The sequence below is a fragment of the Phoenix dactylifera genome, chromosome 14, assembly GCF_009389715.1.
Source record: "Phoenix dactylifera cultivar Barhee BC4 chromosome 14, palm_55x_up_171113_PBpolish2nd_filt_p, whole genome shotgun sequence".
Taxonomy (NCBI): Eukaryota; Viridiplantae; Streptophyta; class Magnoliopsida; order Arecales; family Arecaceae; genus Phoenix; species Phoenix dactylifera.
This window is the reverse complement of record NC_052405.1, coordinates 15,514,724-15,533,886: the sequence shown is the minus strand read 5'-3', so window position 1 is coordinate 15,533,886 and position 19,163 is coordinate 15,514,724. Positions and strand designations below refer to the sequence as shown.

At 35.7% G+C, this 19,163-nt stretch overlaps 1 protein-coding gene across 1 annotated transcript; it reads right to left on the bottom strand.

Annotated features, from left to right (window-relative positions):
* Positions 1 to 207: 207 nt before the first annotated feature.
* On the bottom strand, positions 208 to 15,811 carry LOC103710818 (ER lumen protein-retaining receptor-like). The gene is made up of 6 exons (XM_008796717.4): positions 15,521 to 15,811; positions 8,440 to 8,705; positions 7,941 to 8,056; positions 850 to 923; positions 687 to 750; positions 208 to 607 (listed from the first exon to the last, which is right to left on the bottom strand). The coding sequence occupies exons 1-6, from the start codon at positions 15,609 to 15,611 to the stop codon at positions 571 to 573; spliced, it is 648 nt and encodes a 215-aa protein (XP_008794939.1). The 5' UTR covers positions 15,612 to 15,811; the 3' UTR covers positions 208 to 570.
* Positions 15,812 to 19,163: the final 3,352 nt, after the last annotated feature.

The following is a 19,163-nucleotide window of genomic DNA, read 5'->3' as shown; positions in this document are numbered from 1 at the left end:
GTTATGCCATTTCATATATGGTATGCTTGCTGCTCGCTGCCATCCTTCTACTGTTTCTTGTCTTGTGCCATCATGAGACCTGGATAACATTCATTACAGTGATTCAACAGACGAAGCTAGTGGACCGTTGCTCCAATATCGCTACAAATGATCACAGATGAGCTTGTGCAGAGCTTGATTTTTCACATAAAATGAACAACAATTTTGCTGAAAAAAGCCAACAGATCCTTGCATAAAATAAATCATAACTGCGAAACTTACATGTTGTATTATAATTTGGAAAATTACACGACCATGTAGTTTACAGATGAGAGCTTGCTATAGAGATTTCTGATGGTTACACAAAAAAGTAATACAGCCAACAGAGAAATGCTTTTTGCCCAGAATGATGATCCACGATTGTAGACATCTCTCCTGGACTAAAAAGAATCCCAACCTGATAACCCATCAAGAGGCACATTAATGCACCCAAGTAAAACAAAGAAATTGCTATGCTATATGAATCAACAAGAATTCAGGTTCTACATGCTGCCCTGATCTACCACAGCTGATCTGAAGTCTGAGATGCAGTTAAGCAGGTAATTGAAGCTTGACATTGTTCTTCCAGCTGTAAGTTACATGAAATTGGGAGTCATGATGAAACATTGCTTTCTATAGAAGATATCCAGAAAACGATAATTATTTACCTATTGAAGTAATAATAAAAGAAATCAGCATAGAGCAATGTCTGCACTAGTCCACATATCCAAGCTGTGAAAAATAAACAGCAATATAAACATAAGAATTAATAATAAAAAAGGAAACACTTTTACATGAGAAAGGACCAAAAGCCAATTAGAGGATCCGTACTTATCCAATGAACATAGTGTGGCTCAGTGAAGTAACGATAAATCCAGTTGAGGATATACAAGGCTCTGTATGCACTGCATCAAAACAAGCTCGACAGTCAAGACCACTTTGTCTAGGGTGAACTAGGTGAATGACATTCCACTTCATGTAATGTATGCAATTATAAAGAGTACAAAAAAAAAGTAATAATGCGATGAAAATTATAAGTTTGCAACATTATCTTTAAAAATAGTAGGAAGTGTGGGCAGGTCATGTTCCTTGTGGAATTTCTAACAGACCTGTTGTGGCAATAAAATTACATGAAGCTGTGGAAAGAAAGAGGTTGATTCTGCCAGTGGGCATGTCTGGAGACATTATAATCCAGTAGTCAGATCTTTATATCTGATCAAACAATCACTTCAGTTTTCATGTACTTGGGCAAGAATCAGCTTTTGAAGTGATAATAAAGCTACAATGGCTTTCAGGCAAACCCAGATCATAGGAAAGCTTCTCAGTATCAATCTGATTTTTCCTTTTTTACCTGTTTTCTGAAGGATACCATGAAAGCAATGAATGAACAGAAACATGAAACTATTTGTTTTAGACTTACATGCCATTGTCAAGGTAATTCATGTCAGAACTCCTAGCCAAAAATTCAGAAATAATATATCACTAAAAGACTGGTCCGATTGTGAAAAACTTCAAGATAAGCTAGTTTAGCAAAAAGTTAGAATGCCACATAAGCAGCATAAAATATAAATTGTGATACATGAAAGAAACAACCTCGTAAAGTTGTGCATGAACTCTTCCTATAGGTCTAGGATACAACAATTGCACTCCACACCCCCCCCCCTTCTTTCATTCTTTACCCGTTAAACCAACTCTATAGCCTACAAAATTACCTAATAAAAGAAATTTTGATTCTTATTTCACATGTATAACACAAAATACATCAACATCCCAGATAAAGGAGGCCTATCAAGCATCTCTACATTGAAAATCCATAGTACAACCTGAAAATGGCATCTTAATAAAGTCACTCATAATATGGATTTAATGTTATAGGTTTCAGAAGTAGGTCTGAAGCTTTAGAACCAAAAACATATTCTTTTGGGATCTACTTCGCACAACAATTTCGCACTTATTATAAGTACTCAAAAATCATAATGCTGAAGTCAAGCAATTAAAACAAGTTACTTCCAATACAAGCTTGATGACTAACAAATTACAGATCAATTCATGGAAATTTCTTCTAAAATGTTTGAATTTGTCTATTACAATGACAGATGATGCCAGTACCAATAAACTAATGGTTAACCAAGTCACAGGCTTGAAAGAGTCAACATATCTGACATCTGGCATATACTAATGTGGGCCTCTATTTTTATTTGTCAAAAAATGTTGTCCAGGCCAAACTCCAATTCACTTGACAAGGTAAAGCTGTAGGTAAGCTGCACAAACCATATTGTAACCAAATCAAACCTTTCAAGCACAATCAAAACCTTTGAGTTAGGTGTTGCTCCAGTTTTTAAGCACTATGTGCAGTTTTTTCAAACAAGTCAGGTATGGGTGTGGTCAAGTGAGAACTCATCAAAATGGGCTCAACCTCATCAGACCAGACTTCACAAAAACTGGTTTAACATAAAACCAATGTATTAAAATGCACATAGCAGGCATGTAGCAGCTGGAGAGTTTCATAGCAGATAGAAGTAGCAGGTGCTATGAACCAAAGCAGGCCGCTGAAACATATCAACATTTATCTACCCAAAAAAACATATCAACATCTTTGCTTGCTAAGTATAAAAAATTATTACTTCACATCAACTTCATGCAGAAAAAGGAAAAAAAAATCAAGGAGAAAGCCATAAAATATCACCAGCCTAACATTATAAGTTATTTACATAATAAGTTATACCTTCATATATTTCATTCAATAATTAAAGCATGCATTCTCTCCAATAAACCACTTATATCATAGGACATATCACTAACAAGTAACACATTCATAAGACATATCACTAACAATTAACACATCCGTAAGCTTTGGCCAAGACCCTTGTCTAATGGCCATCTCCCTTCCAAATGATCCACTAGCTCTTATACAAAGGAAATTTCTCTTGAAACTTCATCTTGGAAATTTTGATTATTAGGATAGAATTTCAAATGCGCTCAATCAGCCCATCCATAAATTTCCCATCATTTTCAATTTTATTCTTACTGCCATAGAATAAGTAGGGGTTCAAGAAGTAGCCCATCCTATGCAGTGGGCCTTTAAGTTATGCATCAATCTTGAATCAATAATTGCCCAAATTGGAAGATAATTCTTCTCATTTTCATACAAATGTAAGGTTCTCTCCTTCTTAGCATCCATCAAATCACTCCATATATAATTCATGGCCATGCGTAAGCACTTCTACCAAGGGCACAATTTCAAAGCAAATACCATATTATATGATTATAAATTAAAAATCTAATTATTTCTTAATGTAAAATAAGATTGATTTATTTCTTGAAGTAAAGCAGTTATAACAATAATTATAGGGTATAGCGAGTGGATTGGTCCTAAGAAAAGGATATGATAAAGATAAAGATACAATCCAAATTTGAGTGAGACATTCTTCTGGTTTTATTTGGAGAAGGGAGAGATAGGACGGAAAAATTGAAGAATAAATATCGATTGTTCCAGTATTCCAAATCACACTGTAAAAAAGAAAGGGAGAAACATACACACACACACACACACACATACATATATATGTAATATCTATTCATATTGAGTGATTCATATTGAATTGCGGATACAACAATGATAGAATCATTTCTGATTGAAACGAGGTTTATCCAATAGAGATAAACTGATAGAGGATCGCTAAAAAAAATAACCAAAATTTCAATCTTACAACTGTGCCTTGGATCTTCCTTCCCCGATCCTTATTGTAACATTTAGAATTCTCCCGATCGCTAACTCCTTCCTCTTACTCATCATATTTTGCAAGCACAAAAAAGCAGCAAACCGAGTCATTCCTGGTCTCACCAAATCCCTTTCATTGGTGAATTTTGTCATCATGCTAAGGTTAAGGTATACCCATATAAACCCACTTTGCACATAGTACCTACTACCCAAAAGCATAGTGGCTGCTATAGTGTCTTTTTACCACTTTAAGTGATAACCGTAGTCATCAGATTATGCTCATTAGCCTTCCCCTTGGTTAGCATCAAATCTCATAACTTGAAATATTTTGTTTCCTCCCACTTATAAATATTGCTTTTGGCTCTTCTCTCACAGATGCATTCCAGATGTATCCTTCACCCCTTTTATGTTTTAATCTGCTGAGACGCAACATATGAAATCTTTATTAGGAACCAACTTTTTTTAGCATATCAGTACATATAATAAACCTCATTCCTGAAAGATGACCAATATAGAAATATTCTTGTAGAATATATCTTGCTTATCCTCATAATCTACTACTAGACTTTGGTTCCACATAAGATTTAATACTCGCATCAGGCAGTTGATTTGGGACAGCAGGATGCTTATGAAATATGATAATGATTATTGCATCCTTATCCCTAGGTGTATATGATGTGAGCTAGGGAAGCAATTGAAAAGGAATCAGGAACATCAAGCAGATCTAAAACCAAAGTCAAAAAACAATTTTTTAGTTGCAGAATAAAAGAAAGATGTTATCAAAAGAAAAGGTTGGACTTCAAGTTAGCAAAATGAGAAATGGGTAGGCCATGTTCAGATTTTCCAAAATCTATTCCAAATTTACATGAAACAAAAAGAACTAAAAGGAAGAAAATTTGGAAAAGCATGATCAGGTTCTTAGAGATAAAAGAGGATTAGGATATTGAAACTCTGAAATCATATGCTCTACAATTTGCTAATTATATAAACTTGCGACAATTGTGAGATGCATCATTACAGAAACCTATCATTTAGCTCTGCATGGGCAGGTCCAGTATATCATTAGACAAGCGAGCTGCAAAAAACACAATCAAGGTACGCCATGCATAATGGTGATATAGTAGAAGAAAAGAATCAAAATTTTCCCCTTAAGCATGAAGAACTTCTTATATATTTCTACTCCACAAATCTTGAATTGTTGATGTGTGGCTTTTGATTTTCATACCATCACCAAAATATAAACACCTATACTATTATTACTTTTTCTTTCCACATATTTAGCTGCTCTTTTCTCATAAACTTCATGCTAAAAGAGTTGACTCTATCATCTAGTTTGTAGCCACATTTTTTGAGATTCACATGAGAATTTTAAATGCATAGCAGAACAATATATTAGTTGCAACATAAATTTTTGAAGTAACTGACCTTTTACTTGTCATACAATAACAGCTTATAATAGTAGATTTAAAATATCAATTCCAAGCTCATAAACTTGTGTAATAACACAGTTCTTTGGATATAATACTTTATTCAAAATGAGGGATTTGAATACATCAAATATTCTTCATCAGATGCCATTACTTTATAGAAAACCTTACAAAGTACCAATTTGATATGGCATACTTTTGTAGATATAAACAACATGACAATATATCCTTTATTTTCCTTGGTGACAGTACAATAAACCCAACCCACAGATTCATCCTCATGGTTAGGTCTTAAGCAGAAGTCAGGAATTGGTTGCATTAGTTAGAATCACCCTTTGTGACCATCAGATGCTTACAAGATTCAGTAATGTTATCATTTCACTTCACAATTTTTAGTTCAACCAGGTAGATCTTAATGACAAAATAAGTTTAATTGCTTTTATCAATTGTGATCTCTCTCTCTCTGTGTGTGTGCTCTTCCTATCTAAACAGTATCACTAGATCAATCCCTGGTCTCTCCCATTCATCGTAGTCATACTTAAAGGCCAAGTACTCTGCCGTTGAGTTAGCAAGCCATATAAAATAAATAGGATATACATATATTATCAAAATAAAAAAAATCAGTTATGTAATACATGCACATAAAATCTATTCCTTTGGTTTTGCTCTTTCTTTCAAAATGTTGGCCATCACTTTTTTAATCTTTCCCTTCTCACACCTAAATCAATTCACAGAGAGATATCAATAAGATGGCCTTCTGCAAAGCATTCTCCATCAACTCTCTTCTTTTCTTACCAACAACCCGAGCTGTCCCCTCTCTGCCATCTCTTGCCCCATTGCAGGATCCTCAGGTCTAGCCACATATACCCAGGAAACCATCTTAACCAAGCTTTAGTCAGAATAAACAATAGATATGTGGCATGCCCCAGTAAAGATGGGGAAGACAGTTATATGTGTTGCGACATGATTGTTGCATGTGTAAATCATTTGCTAAGCTATTGACCTGATCTATTACAACATCAGGAACTCTTTGAAAATCAGGAAGCTGAAAACCTCTCACACCAACAAGTCTAAAGCATTCTTCAAATATTCTCATATGTCATTTTTTTCCCTTTAATTATTTATACATTTATTTGCGTTCCTTTTGAAGCTGTGTGATGTTCCATCATTGTCAAGATCTTGATGCTATATGAAGAATCTGTAGGATGTCAAACATGAGAATGCTTAATTTTCTTTTTAAGATAGTTGAAAAGGTTTTAGTCTTCCATCTTCCAAGATCAAAGGCTCTTATGGTTAAAAAATAACTACAATTCCATGATATTTTAGCAAGCCTTTAGCTTACTTATTTCTTCTTGATTTATCTTAATTATTCTTCCACATTTATTTTTTCTTCTTATTTTCCTTTCTCTAGCTCATTTCTAGATCAATTATTACTCTGTTTCCTTTGATGGTTCTGGACCTTAAGTCTAAACCTTGGACAGAATGCAAATGTTCTTGTGTTATCAATATTTCATGGGCAGAGAAGAATTCTTCCTTGAGTCTATATCTATTTCCACACGATATTATTTTCTTAAATAGTTGTAATAATTATCTATTTAAATCTGAAGAGAACTTAAAAGATATATCTATAGACACAGAGATCGAGCAGAAAAGATGGACAATAAAGTTTCATTAAGTCCAGATGTGCAAATGGCTAGAATCATTTCAAGTTCTATATGCAGTCTATACTGATTACAAAAAAGATCTGGATCCAAAATTTCACCAATCTACACAATGATTTTGAGTTTGATACAGTCAGATTTCAGGCATGCTTCTATTTAAAGTTTAAAATTCGTAGTTCAATATGACATGGAAAGGAAAAAGTAAGTACTTGTCATCCAAAGTACTATATAAATAATTGTTAACAAATTTTGATGTCTAGTATATAGGACAATCTCTAAATAAATGACACCAAGCTTTTCAACTATTTTATAAAATAATATTATTTATTTTTCATGTTCCCAATTATCTAATCAAATAAGAAAGTGATATTAATATTTGATGTGTGCTGCATTTGCCAATTGCCACTTTCCTCACAAGCATGGACATTCATCAAATGGGTAAATGGTTAGCAGAATACACCAAGTTGCATGTTCTAAAAGAAGTTTAGGCTAATATTTTAAAACATATATTGCTAAAAAATCTTTTCACATCTATCTTGGTTAAATTCAAGCCACATAAGAAAAGGAGCAATTGGCATTGGATAATTGGAAGTAAATCCAATTAAATAACAAAAGATTTCATAACATCTGAACAATGAAAGCGTGTTACAGGGAAACAATCAGTGTACCTTTGAACCTGATACTGAGAGCAAGTGCCTTACATGCTTGTATGTTAGCAACTTTAACAGCTGGATAAAAAGATATTAGTGCCAAGCTTTCAAGCAAGAAAAGAACATCTCTCATTTTTGTTAATGCAAACAAAAAGCATATTAGGTGGACAAAACTAACAAAATTTTGTCCTTTGTCTGGAAAATAAATTAGGTGAAGATTTTCAAATTTTATTAGTCAAAAGATCCATACTAGCCATCCTGACTGTAATTCATCCAGCACCATAAGATAATAAATTAGCTTCTTGATGTTTCACTAAATAAAATTCAACTGCTTCCAGTTGTATGATGTCCAAATATGGCATTCAAGGTCCAGTGACAATGGGAAATGTCATGCAAGCAACCATTATGAGGTGAAACTTTCAATTGGCAAACAATCAAAATAGGATATAGGATGGTAGTGTACCCTAGGAGAAAAACGTATTGCCCGGTCAAGTTGTCAATATTCCTTGTCCTCTGCAGTAAAACCAACTGAGGAAGTATTGCAACTGCCTCCAAAAACAAGGAGAATGTCCACATTACCTGTTCCAAAATATTGCTTAAAGTTTTAGGAAGGGAGCAAAACTAAGAAGGAATTGAGAGGAAAAGTGAATTTTTATAAGAAAATAGAACCCAAAGGTTCTAAACCATGGTTTGCCATACCGGCTGGTACGGAGCGTACTATACCATACCGGTTCGGTACGGATGGCATACCGACACTTAGTATGCCGAAAAGACCTCATACCGTATCATACCGACAAAGCACTAGTAGGGAACCGGTATGGGTCCGGTACCGAGACGGCGAATCTTGATCTAAACCATAATGAGAATAAAAAGTAATTATACTTAGACATGCATATGGCTATTTTTTCAATTATAAGTTTAAAATTTTGAAGAAAGAACTACAAATAAATAGGCAGACTTACCTCCTTAAAAGTGATTTTCTCATTTATGAATAAGGCCAAAAGCAGGCACGGTAATATTAGAAAATGATGGCGAAAGGTGTCTTGATTCTTATCATATGATCTACGGACAATCTTGTGTTGCCTCATATACCAGACAATTGAGAACGAGCTCACCAAGAAAATTAGCTTCATGATTGTATTATAGAGTGAGATAAAATCTGTAAAAAGATCCAAATAACGAGCAACAAAAACAAGAGCATAAAGCTCTTGGGTCTTCAATGAAATACCTGCAAACAAATGTAGGATCAAACAAGTCATATTGCGCGTACATATTATGGAAAACAAAGAGTTTAACCAGTCTAAGATAATCATAAAGATTAATCTTTACACAAAAAAAGCAGCAAAATATCTATACCAGATGACCATATCATATAGGAAAAATCAAGATTCACAATCAAACTAGCTATATACAGGAGTTTATTCAAGGCTAATCTTGAAATGCTAACATCAATGCTATACCACGCAGATGAAACCAGGTCTTAACCGCAGTCACAATAATCTATGTGACAAAGACTCACAATCAAACTAGATATACAAAAGAGTTTATTCAAGGATAATCTTGACACACTAACATCAATGCTATACCATGCAGATGAAGCCATGTCATAGCCCCACTGACAATAATATAACTGACAGGGACTTTCAAAGAGAGAGCACAGATTTTAAATGCAGAATATGACCTTGATATTTCGTGCTTTGATTGATTGAACCTACCAGCTCATACATATTATATAGGTTCACCATAAGATTAACAGAATGCTGGTTCAAAAGTTCAATTCAGGTAAAAGAAATTCTCAGACTGATTCTCCATGTCATTTTAACTCACTCATAAAGCTTATTTTGCTTGAGGTGAGGTCAGATATATGTCTCAAGAATACTACTTCAGAACAAATAAATAACAATTCAAACTACCACAAACACACAAGGACAAATGTCCACAGAAAAGTGATAGTTTGCTACATAATGCTGTATTGAGAAAATAGTATCCTCTTTAAGCAAAAACAACCTGTGTAGCTAATTACATGGCTGTCATGGAGTCAGCAGGTGATCGTTTTTTTAAAAAATGTTTCCAGCATACATCATTCTGTGCACTGTTGAAGAATGCATGTTACAGTGTATGGAGTCTGTGGACCATTCATATATACAAGAACGATAGAAAGTTCAGGCTATGTGATTCCGACCTGCAGGATACTGGAACAGAATATGCATACCCAGATAGATATGAATATCAATGTTCAAACAGATTATGGCAATCAACACAAATATTGTATAAGAAAAAGGATATTGAAAATTGCTACTATCCTGTTTTCGACTGCCACTACTTTAGCATTTAAAAATACAACATGCAGAAAGTTCAATGACTTGGGAAGTTGTGATGGGCCAGGCAACTCAGTGATGAAGATTGTGGATGCCAATTTGGTCATCAGCAAAGTTGGTTCTTTAAAATAATAGTTAATAAATCTTGTCTATAAGTATAGTCAGCTGTCCAATGTACTTATTGTGAAAAGCTGTATCACAATACAAATATTTCATCAGAAGCATGATGAAATTTTGAATAGGTATAAGAAAGTCAAACAACTACAAGATCATATCTCTAGAAACATACTAAAAAATGAAAATTATAAACCTATATACTCAAATGTTCTAAGAGAGAGTTTCAAACAATCAGCATCCTCTATGAAGAATACAGCTAGCCACTTTCGGGGCAAACTCATACCATAATTGTTGGTAGTCAGGCAGTCCTATGCAACCGACCTAGGCTTATTCTTTGGCTCTAGCTCTTAATAGATTTAGTACAAGATTGTTCAATTGTTCTTTGATTCAATTGCTTCATTTATACTATTAAATTTTAGTACTATTTCTATATACTCAATACTTCAATACATCATAAGGCAAAAATTGCTTAACGGAAAAAAATTAATACCACTTTTAAGATATATTGTAGTTCATATATTTGTATTGTATTGACAATGGAGAAACAGAAGCAAGACATATAATTGTTGTCTAAGCTTAAGTCATCTAGATGAGCCCCCTTAGCTATCAATCTTGCTGGAGGCTAGAGATCAGGTTTAGTGCTGAATAAATTACCTTTGCAGTCACTTATTTAAACTTCAACTCTAGGTAAAAGATTACTCTTTTTCGGTCTCCAATCTGATGTATCTTGCTTCCTTATCAGCAGTCCAAGTTGTTTATAAAATTAAAATTACAAAAAATCGTTTTATAACATGTGTGTGCGCATATAAGAAGGACTATGCTCCTCCCAAGAGGAGAGGATATCTACCACTCTTGATTCTAAAATCAATGATGAGGCATCCAAATCGAAGATTCACACCATTGATCATGATCTATGCCACTAAATATGCCTACAAACAAAAATCACCAGCTTGGGTGGTCTCTAACCTATACATCAGATAGATGCAAAAATGAATGGTTAAAATAATATCAAACCATGTTTTGATATAACATAAGCATTAAAATCTATTAAGTTTCAATTTTGTACATGTTTTAACATGTGTAGATCATGAACAATAAGGTGAAATCTTGTTTTAAATGCTCTATTACATATTTTAGCCCACTAGGGCAATGAAAACCATCCATTTTTGTGTTTGCACGATGCATAAGTTAGAGACCACCAAAATATATGACTTTTTATATCCGTCTTGTCTTGAATGAAAGAAGTGCGAAAATCTCTTTTCGGAAAAGGAAAGGACTAGGCAATGGCGGTGACAACTTGTTCCGGATCTGGCGATGGCTAGAGCGGAAGTTTCCACGAGTACTATGTTTGTGTAGACGATGTGACTCCTATCAGACTTGTGAGAGTACTTTTTCCTAATTGAGTGCAACTCGATGAAGGAGTTGTGATGTAAGACCCCCTTTACCAATTTACATAGTAAGGGATCTCATTTGCATTAGAAGAGTCTTCTGAGAATCGAATCGCACCTCTTTTAGAATGTGAGAATCAAAGCAGTGTCCATACGGAATTTACCCCTCTTGTGTGTAACCAGATGTTATTGTAACACTTTCAAAAAGCTTGGTTTTAGCCAGGGTCGGCGGAATCGTTCCAAACTGGGCGGTTCCGGCCGTCCCGAGCTGTACCGGTGGCTCACCGGTACGGTTCGAGCAATGGAAACGAAACCCGTTGCCAGAGCCAGAAGAAGAAGAAAAAAGAGAGAGAGCAGAGGAGGGAGGGTTCCATGATAGGTCTAGCATGCCGTCTAGCCCATGAATAGGTCTAGTGGCCATTATAGTTTCTTGGTGTGCAAGTGGCTAGCCATTTGATTAGTTAATGCTAACTGCTGGCTTCCAAGGTATGATTTTTATTTTTTATTTCTAGTATAGGTTTTATATGTGTATAATACTGGAGATTGCTTAGTTTTGCCTAGACAAGGTGAAGAGACTAAAATGAGAGAGATAGGATGGATGGAGGACAAACAATGACGATTGAAGTAACATCATCACAATCAAACACTACCAATGACCAATCACCACAAGCCGGTGCAACATTCTCTTGTTTTTATTTTCTCTTTTCTATAAAGCTATGCCTGCAAGGACAGGTCAAAATGGAGCAATTTTGATTATAGTTGTTGAAAGAGCTGCCTAGGCACGTACCTAGGCAATTCCATCTAGATGGTTAGAGAGCCTAGACCCCTTAGGTAGCGGTTGGCTAGCCACACTCATTTTAAAAGATCCTACTTTTCTTTTGTTTTGTATTTTGTCTCTTTGTTTTCACTGTTGCAATAGAAATGAACTTGTTTTATGTAAATTGTAAGTTGAAATAATATAGGATTTTTTGTGTACATACCCTCCTAAATATTGAAATTTGCGTAAATATCTTTCCAAAATTGATACTTGCACATATACCCTCATCAAGCACTTGTTTTGTATGTATACCTTTCTTTTTTTCTTTTCTTTTTTGGCGTATGCATCCATACCGTCTAATGTCTTTAAGAAGTTAGGGTTTAAAATTGAAATGACGAAAATACTATTAATGGGTAAACATGCAAAAAGAAATGCTTATAAGGGTATACATGCAAATAGCAATTTTGAAGGATATTCATGCAATTTCATATACTTAGGAGGGTATACATGCAAAAAAGTTCTTAGATTTTTGCATAAATACCCTTTTAAGTATTGAAATTTGCATGAATGTCCTCCAAATTGATATTTACATTCATGCCCTCATAAAATACTATTTTTGTATGAATACTCTTGACAAAGCAATTCAACTAACATAATTAGCCAAAATCATATTTATTTAAATTAAAAATTAATTAAAATTATGAAAGTATTTTTTTATTCTTGAAGCGGGTAATAGGTTAATAGGTCTCACTGGAAACTAATTTCTCTACCTTCTTTGAAAAAAATTTCGATCTCTCTCGACCATCTCTTTCACTTCTCTATCTGGAATCAAAACCATTTTCTTGACTCCATTCTCCACCATAGACAACCCTTCATTATGTTCTTTTGTACATGAAGATGGTCAGGTCCTGCTTTTAGTTTTATGAATTATTTAAAAAAAATTATTGTGAGAGATTTGCAATATTTATTTTTTAGTGTATGAGATTTGTAATGTTTATCTTTTAGAGTTGAAAAATTTCGCATGTGTAGGTTGGTGGTTGATTTAAAATTACTGTGACTAGATGGGCCCTATACACTAGATCTTTTCTTCTTATAGAAAATTAAAGCTCCACAAAAAGTAGCTTAAGGTACACAACGTAGGCTTTCTACCATATGGCCGCGAAGGTTGTTAATAAGTCTGAAGAATTCGAAGTCCTTCAATAATTTTGCTTGGGGATGATTGATGTTATTCTTCCACCTATGAGCATAGTAGTAGCAAAAAAGCTTGATCATTGCAATCTATTATGTGCCTTTAAGAAATTCTAATCATTTTCTATATTCTAATACATGCCCTCATATATGCATCTATAACAATAAATATTATAAGCTATGTTTCGATGAAATAAGATATAGTGATTATTATAAATGAAGAAGAATAAAGTAGAATAATCACATGATTAGTGAAAGAACTTCCATAACTCTTTTTGTTATCTAATTGTCAAATCAGTCTTTTTTTTTAAGCAATATTTTTATGGAATATATTAAGGAGCAGGTACTAGACAAATTCGAGTGTTAAAACAGGTTGAAATAGAAAAAAAAAAAATTTTGCATGTAAACCCTCCTAAATATGTAAAATTGCATGAATATCCTCGCAAAGTGTTATTTACAAAATACCCTCATCAAATATTTCTTTTTGCATATCTACTCATTAAGGGTATTTTAGTTATTTTTAATTTTAAACCGTTAATTTCTCAACAACGTTAGATGGAATGAGCATATATGCAAGAAAAAAGGAAAATGAATGGTATACAGGCAAAACAAGTATTTTATAAGGGTATACGTGCAATATCAATTTTGGAAGGTATTCATGCAAATTTTAATATTTAGGAAGATATGTACGCCAAAAATCCAATAATATAACCTAGTAACTTTTTCACTTTGTTCATTCCTTCCCTTATCTCTCCCAACCCCCTCCCTCATCTCATGACGCTAAGGCAAGCAGTCCTTCACCACCTGTCTAATCTATCCATCTGCCTAAGTGCCACCCACTAGAAGCTCTTGTGGAGCCTTCCAACAGCCATTCACTGCTGGCAGCTCTCCAGTAAGCTGCCAACAATTGTTCAACCACCCAAAGGCCTCCAATAGTTTTGTCCTTGTAATTTTTCCATGCCTACCCTTTTTTTTCTTCTTTGTCTTCACTTCTCATGTTATTCCTCTTATTCTTTCCCCTTTCATTTGAAAGACCGTTCCCTTTTTGTCTTCTCTTTGCCCTTTTTTTCTATTTTTTTCTCTCTATTTGAATTGGCTGATTAATACATGATGAAATCAGGTTGTGGTTTCAATTAATCTTAATTCCTATTAAACTATAATTATGTCAGGTTGTGGTTTCAACTAATCTTAACTCCTATTATACTATAATATATATGGTTATTTTATGTGATTTATGGGGAAGGTAGGGGAGAGGTTAGGTTGTATTATTCATATACCTTTTATGAATATTTCCCCTTTTGAAATCACCAGGCAGGCCACATAGGTTCCTAGGCATCACTAAAAGTCCTTACCACATAGGGACCACACAGCTGCCGTGACAGCCTTCACAACCTTGACTATGATTGATATATGGAAAATCTTCCTAGGTTCAAAATGAGACAAAAAAAAATTGGAGCAGGGATGAACAAGTTATCATCCGAAGAAACTTCTCTTTAAAAATATTTGAAACTGTTGTCACTTTGTTTGTCTATTTCTACAGTTCATGAGGTTTTATCGCAAGTCAGGAGTTTTTGGCCTCACTTGACCCTCAATCTTGTACTCTACTCTGTTAAAACTCTGAATCTTCAACCGCTTAGCATGGAACACTAGCTACCTAGAGTTAGGAAAATGTACAGATACAATCAAAATATACTCTTTTAAGTTTCACGGATTATCTGCCTTTAAGGTTAAAGATAAAATGTTCTATTTGCCTAGCTTCATTTAGCATGCAAAAGAACACCACCACGACCATTAATGAGAAGATCTCGTGTTCTATAATGTTACAAGCATTACAATACTCGACACAGATTTATTAACTCAACCAATTTGGGTGATTCACACTTCCCTTTCTTAAAATTAGAAAAAAAAAAACAAAAAGAACATTACTCGACACCCAGCCAGCCCCAACTAGAATTTCTCTACCAGCTATTAAACTCAAATTCGTTTCCTATTATCGATCCTTTGATCCATCCAGCAATCTAATTCCCATTTTTACACTTCCAAATCTCTTAAGACATAACTAATATGATTCACATAACAAAAAATAAAAACAAAAAAAATCGAAAGTTTAAATTTAAACTCAAAAATGTCATTTTTTTAACGAATCTAACAGCTTAATAATTCAAATCTCAGCACAATTCTCATCAGAAAACCCTCCGCCACTCTAATCAGAGGCATAAAAATTACGAAAAATCAAGAAAACTTCAAATCTAAAGAAAGAGAGAAGGCGAGGTACCGGCACAGGATTTAATGGTGTGGATCTTGAGGAGAAGGACGATGACGCTCATCAGATGCGTCATGTCGCCCGCTAACCGGAAGACGTTCATCTTCGGGGACTGGCGGGGCGGATGTGGCCGTCTGTTCTCAAGCGCCCGGATCTACCGATTAGCAGCCCAAGAAATCCCGAGATCTCACCTTTTCCCCTACCCCTCCTCCTCCTCCTCCTCCTCCTCCTCCTCCTCCTCTCTCTCTCTCTCTCTCTCTCTCTCTCTCTCTCTCTCTCTCTGTTGATCCCCACTCTTATTTTTCTGCGACTTCTGGCATGGAGAAGGGGAAGAGAGCAAGAAGGGGGAAGAATCCGGCGAGTTAAATGAGAGCTTCCCATCAGATTGGGGTTGATCAGAACCGTTCACCAAATCTGATCTTTGTGGAGAGGGATGCTTCGTGACCGTCCGTTTGATCACGCGGACTGAAGCCGAGGAGTCCCGGACTGTCGTTGACTTGCAACGCACCAGGTCAGGATCGGGAGTGGAATGGAGCGTGTAATACAAGCCAGTGGTCAGAATCTATGTTATGACGCGTGGCAATATCTTGTTGGATATTGCTTTTGCCATGTTGCCATTATCCTTTTCCGATATTTTTAAAACTAGATCAGACAGCAGGCTTCGATTCCTCGGTTCGGCCAACGATGTTGCAATATGTCATTACAACATCATAATTACATTTTTATATTTCAAAAAATTCTTTAAAAAAAAAATCATAATAGGGGTTGAATCCGCCGGTCCACGATAGGTTTCGAACATCGTACATTCTATCCAACCATATTGGGTACATCAATATGCATATCAACAATAACATCTTCATCTCAGACGGCGTCGTCACCACCTGCCTCCTCGCATCACAACCCCTCCATCAGGCCACCACCGGCGACGATGCCAAGTTTGACGTTGATCTTCCTCACTCTCTGCTCCTCGGCCTCTTCATCTACCAGGGTGGCATCCTTCACCTCCAGATTGATGATGACACCTCCACCCCCTATTGCTGCTTTCAGGTCCCCAATGTCCTCCTCCCTGACCTCAATGACTGTTGCCTCTAGCTCCCCCAACTCTTCTGCCTTGCTGCTGGATCCTCCTCCTATCTTACCAACGGCTTTCAGGCCGCCCTTGTCCATGACCCCTTCAAGATTGAGGTTCGTTGAAAGGGGTTGGGCGAACCTGTCTTTCATTCAAATTTCGTGGACTCTTTGACTTTGAGCAGTTGAGAGCCAAGAAGAATGATGACGAGGGTTGGGAGGAGCGGTTCTGGGGCCACATTGGCACTCAATTCTATGGCCCCCAGTTGCTTTGCTTTGATATCTCCTTCCATGGTCACAAGACCTGACGAAAGGAATGAAATTTTCTTAAAAAAAGGTTAAATTGGACTAGACTGGATGCTTCGATGGTTTGTCAGATTCTTTTAGGTTTGACTGAGTTTTGACCACTTTCAAAAAATTCTTTGAATCGGATTGGATAGGCAATCGGGTCTTAGTTCAACCAATCGAATCGGCCGGTCTGATTCAGTTTTAAAACCATTGCCTTTTTCAAGCCTTGCTAATCTTCTACTCTTAGGATGAGAGGTTTTCTGTTGATTGCAAAATCTATAAGTATCCACAAGAATAACCTATGCCATTGATCAAGACTTATGCAATTAAAAGTACCTACAAAATCAAAAATTATATATTTTGGTCACATTTAGCATATGCATGTGCATATAGAAGTGGACAATTTTTATTTTATTAATATAGTAATGTACATGATAAAGCATGTTAATTAAAATTACTTTATAAATCATGATCTACACATTTAAAAATATGTATAGATTGAAAATTAATAGATTTTAATACTTTAATCATAGTAAAGCATGATCTCGTATCATTTTAACTATTTATTTTTGCATTCACTTGATACATACACTAGAGATCTGCCAATATACATGATTTTTTTAGTTCTAGGCATCTAAACTTTTAATGCTGCATATCATAATGAATAGTCTAGGACTTCAATTTGGATGCTTCATTGTTGATTTTTGTATTGAAAGTAGATACCATCCCTCTTAGGAGTATAATCATCCTTTTATATATCATATATGCATGCATATGTAACAACCCAGGACCTCACCCAAAATAGCTAGCCGGAAGTTATTATTTAGGTTTTTTGATTCTGTCTAAGTATCCAAGATCTACTTAGCAAATAACCGATGTGGGACTAGTCACACGCCCGCACGGATCCTCATATACTCCTTCTGTTTAAGTCCTGACGTCCTCGTCAGGCTAAGGATTCAAATCCATTCAAATCTAATCACAAACACTACGATCGGCTCATAATCAGCCTCAATTGATTCGTGTTGCAGTGTCCCCTAGTCTACATAAGTTATGGGCCGGTCCGCCCAGGATCTCACCCAAAATGGCTAACCAGAAGTTATTATTTGAGTTTCTTGATCCTGTCTAAAAATCCAAGATCTACCTAGCAAATAACCGATGTAGGACTAAACACACGTACGCACGGGTCCTCACATATATATGTAAAGTATGAGGTAGACTAGACTCCAATTTACCTAACGCAAACTTGGAGGCCTAGTACCAGTTTCAGAGTGAAAAAAGAGGAGATTAAACTAGCTAACTAGAAAAGTAAACTAATCCTAAGAGTAAAAAAAATAATTAACTTTGGGAAACTAAAAGATCTTAAGAGTAAAGAAACAATTCACTTTGAAAACTAAAGGCAGAGAGATGATCAAACAAACAAAGGTTAACTAAATGACCTGTTTGATCAGCTACAGGAAGTGCAAGTTTTCTCAAAAATTGATGTTCGCTTTGGTTACCACTAGCTAAAGATTAAGATTGAGGATGTGCCCGAGATAGCCTTTAGAACAAGATATGGGCACCATGATTTCCTTGTTATATCCTTCGGGTTAACAAATGCACTTGTAGCCTTTATGGACCTTATGAACAGGATGTTCAAAATATGAGGGATGCTTCGTGACCATCTGTTTGATCACGTGGACTAAAGTCGAGGAGTCTCGAATTGTCAGATGACTTGGAAACACACTAGGTCAGGATTAGGAGTGGAATGGAGCATGTAGTAGAAGCCAATAATCAGAACATATGTTTTGACACGTGGCAATATCTTGTAGGATAGTGTAGTCTACTGTTGCTTTTGCCATCATGCCACAATCCTTTTCCTATTTTTCTAAAATCAGATCAGATAGGAAGCCGACAAGCTGTTTGGTTCCTAGATCGATTGATCCGACTGGTGAAAAATATGTCATTACAATGTCATAATTGTATTTTTATATTTCAAAAATTCTCAAAAATAAAAAAACATCATGGGGGCTAGATCCGTGAGACCACGATAGGGCTTCAGACATTGTGCATCCCATCCAACCATGTCAGGTACATCAATTTGCATCTCGGCGGCAACATCTCCATCTTTGATGGCGTCATCACCACCTGCCTCCTCTCGTCGCAACCCCTCCATCAGGCCACCAGTGGCGACGATGCCAAGTCCGACGTTGATCTCCCTCGCCCCCTGCTCCTCTCCCTCTTTGTCTACTAAGGTGGCATCCTCCACCTCCAGATTAATGATGACACCTCCATCCCCTGTTGTTACTTTCAGGTCCCCCAA

Excerpts from the sequence above, each read along its gene's own strand:
- LOC103710818 (XM_008796717.4), bottom strand. The coding sequence starts at position 15,611 with ATGAACGTCTTCCGGTTAGCGGGCGACATGACGCATCTGATGAGCGTC. Across the intron at positions 8,706-15,520 it reads CACCATTAAATCCTGTGCCG|GTATTTCATTGAAGACCCAA; the intron begins GTACCTCGCCTT and ends ATTTGTTTGCAG. Across the intron at positions 751-849 it reads ACACTATGTTCATTGGATAA|CTTGGATATGTGGACTAGTG; the intron begins GTACGGATCCTC and ends TATTTTTCACAG.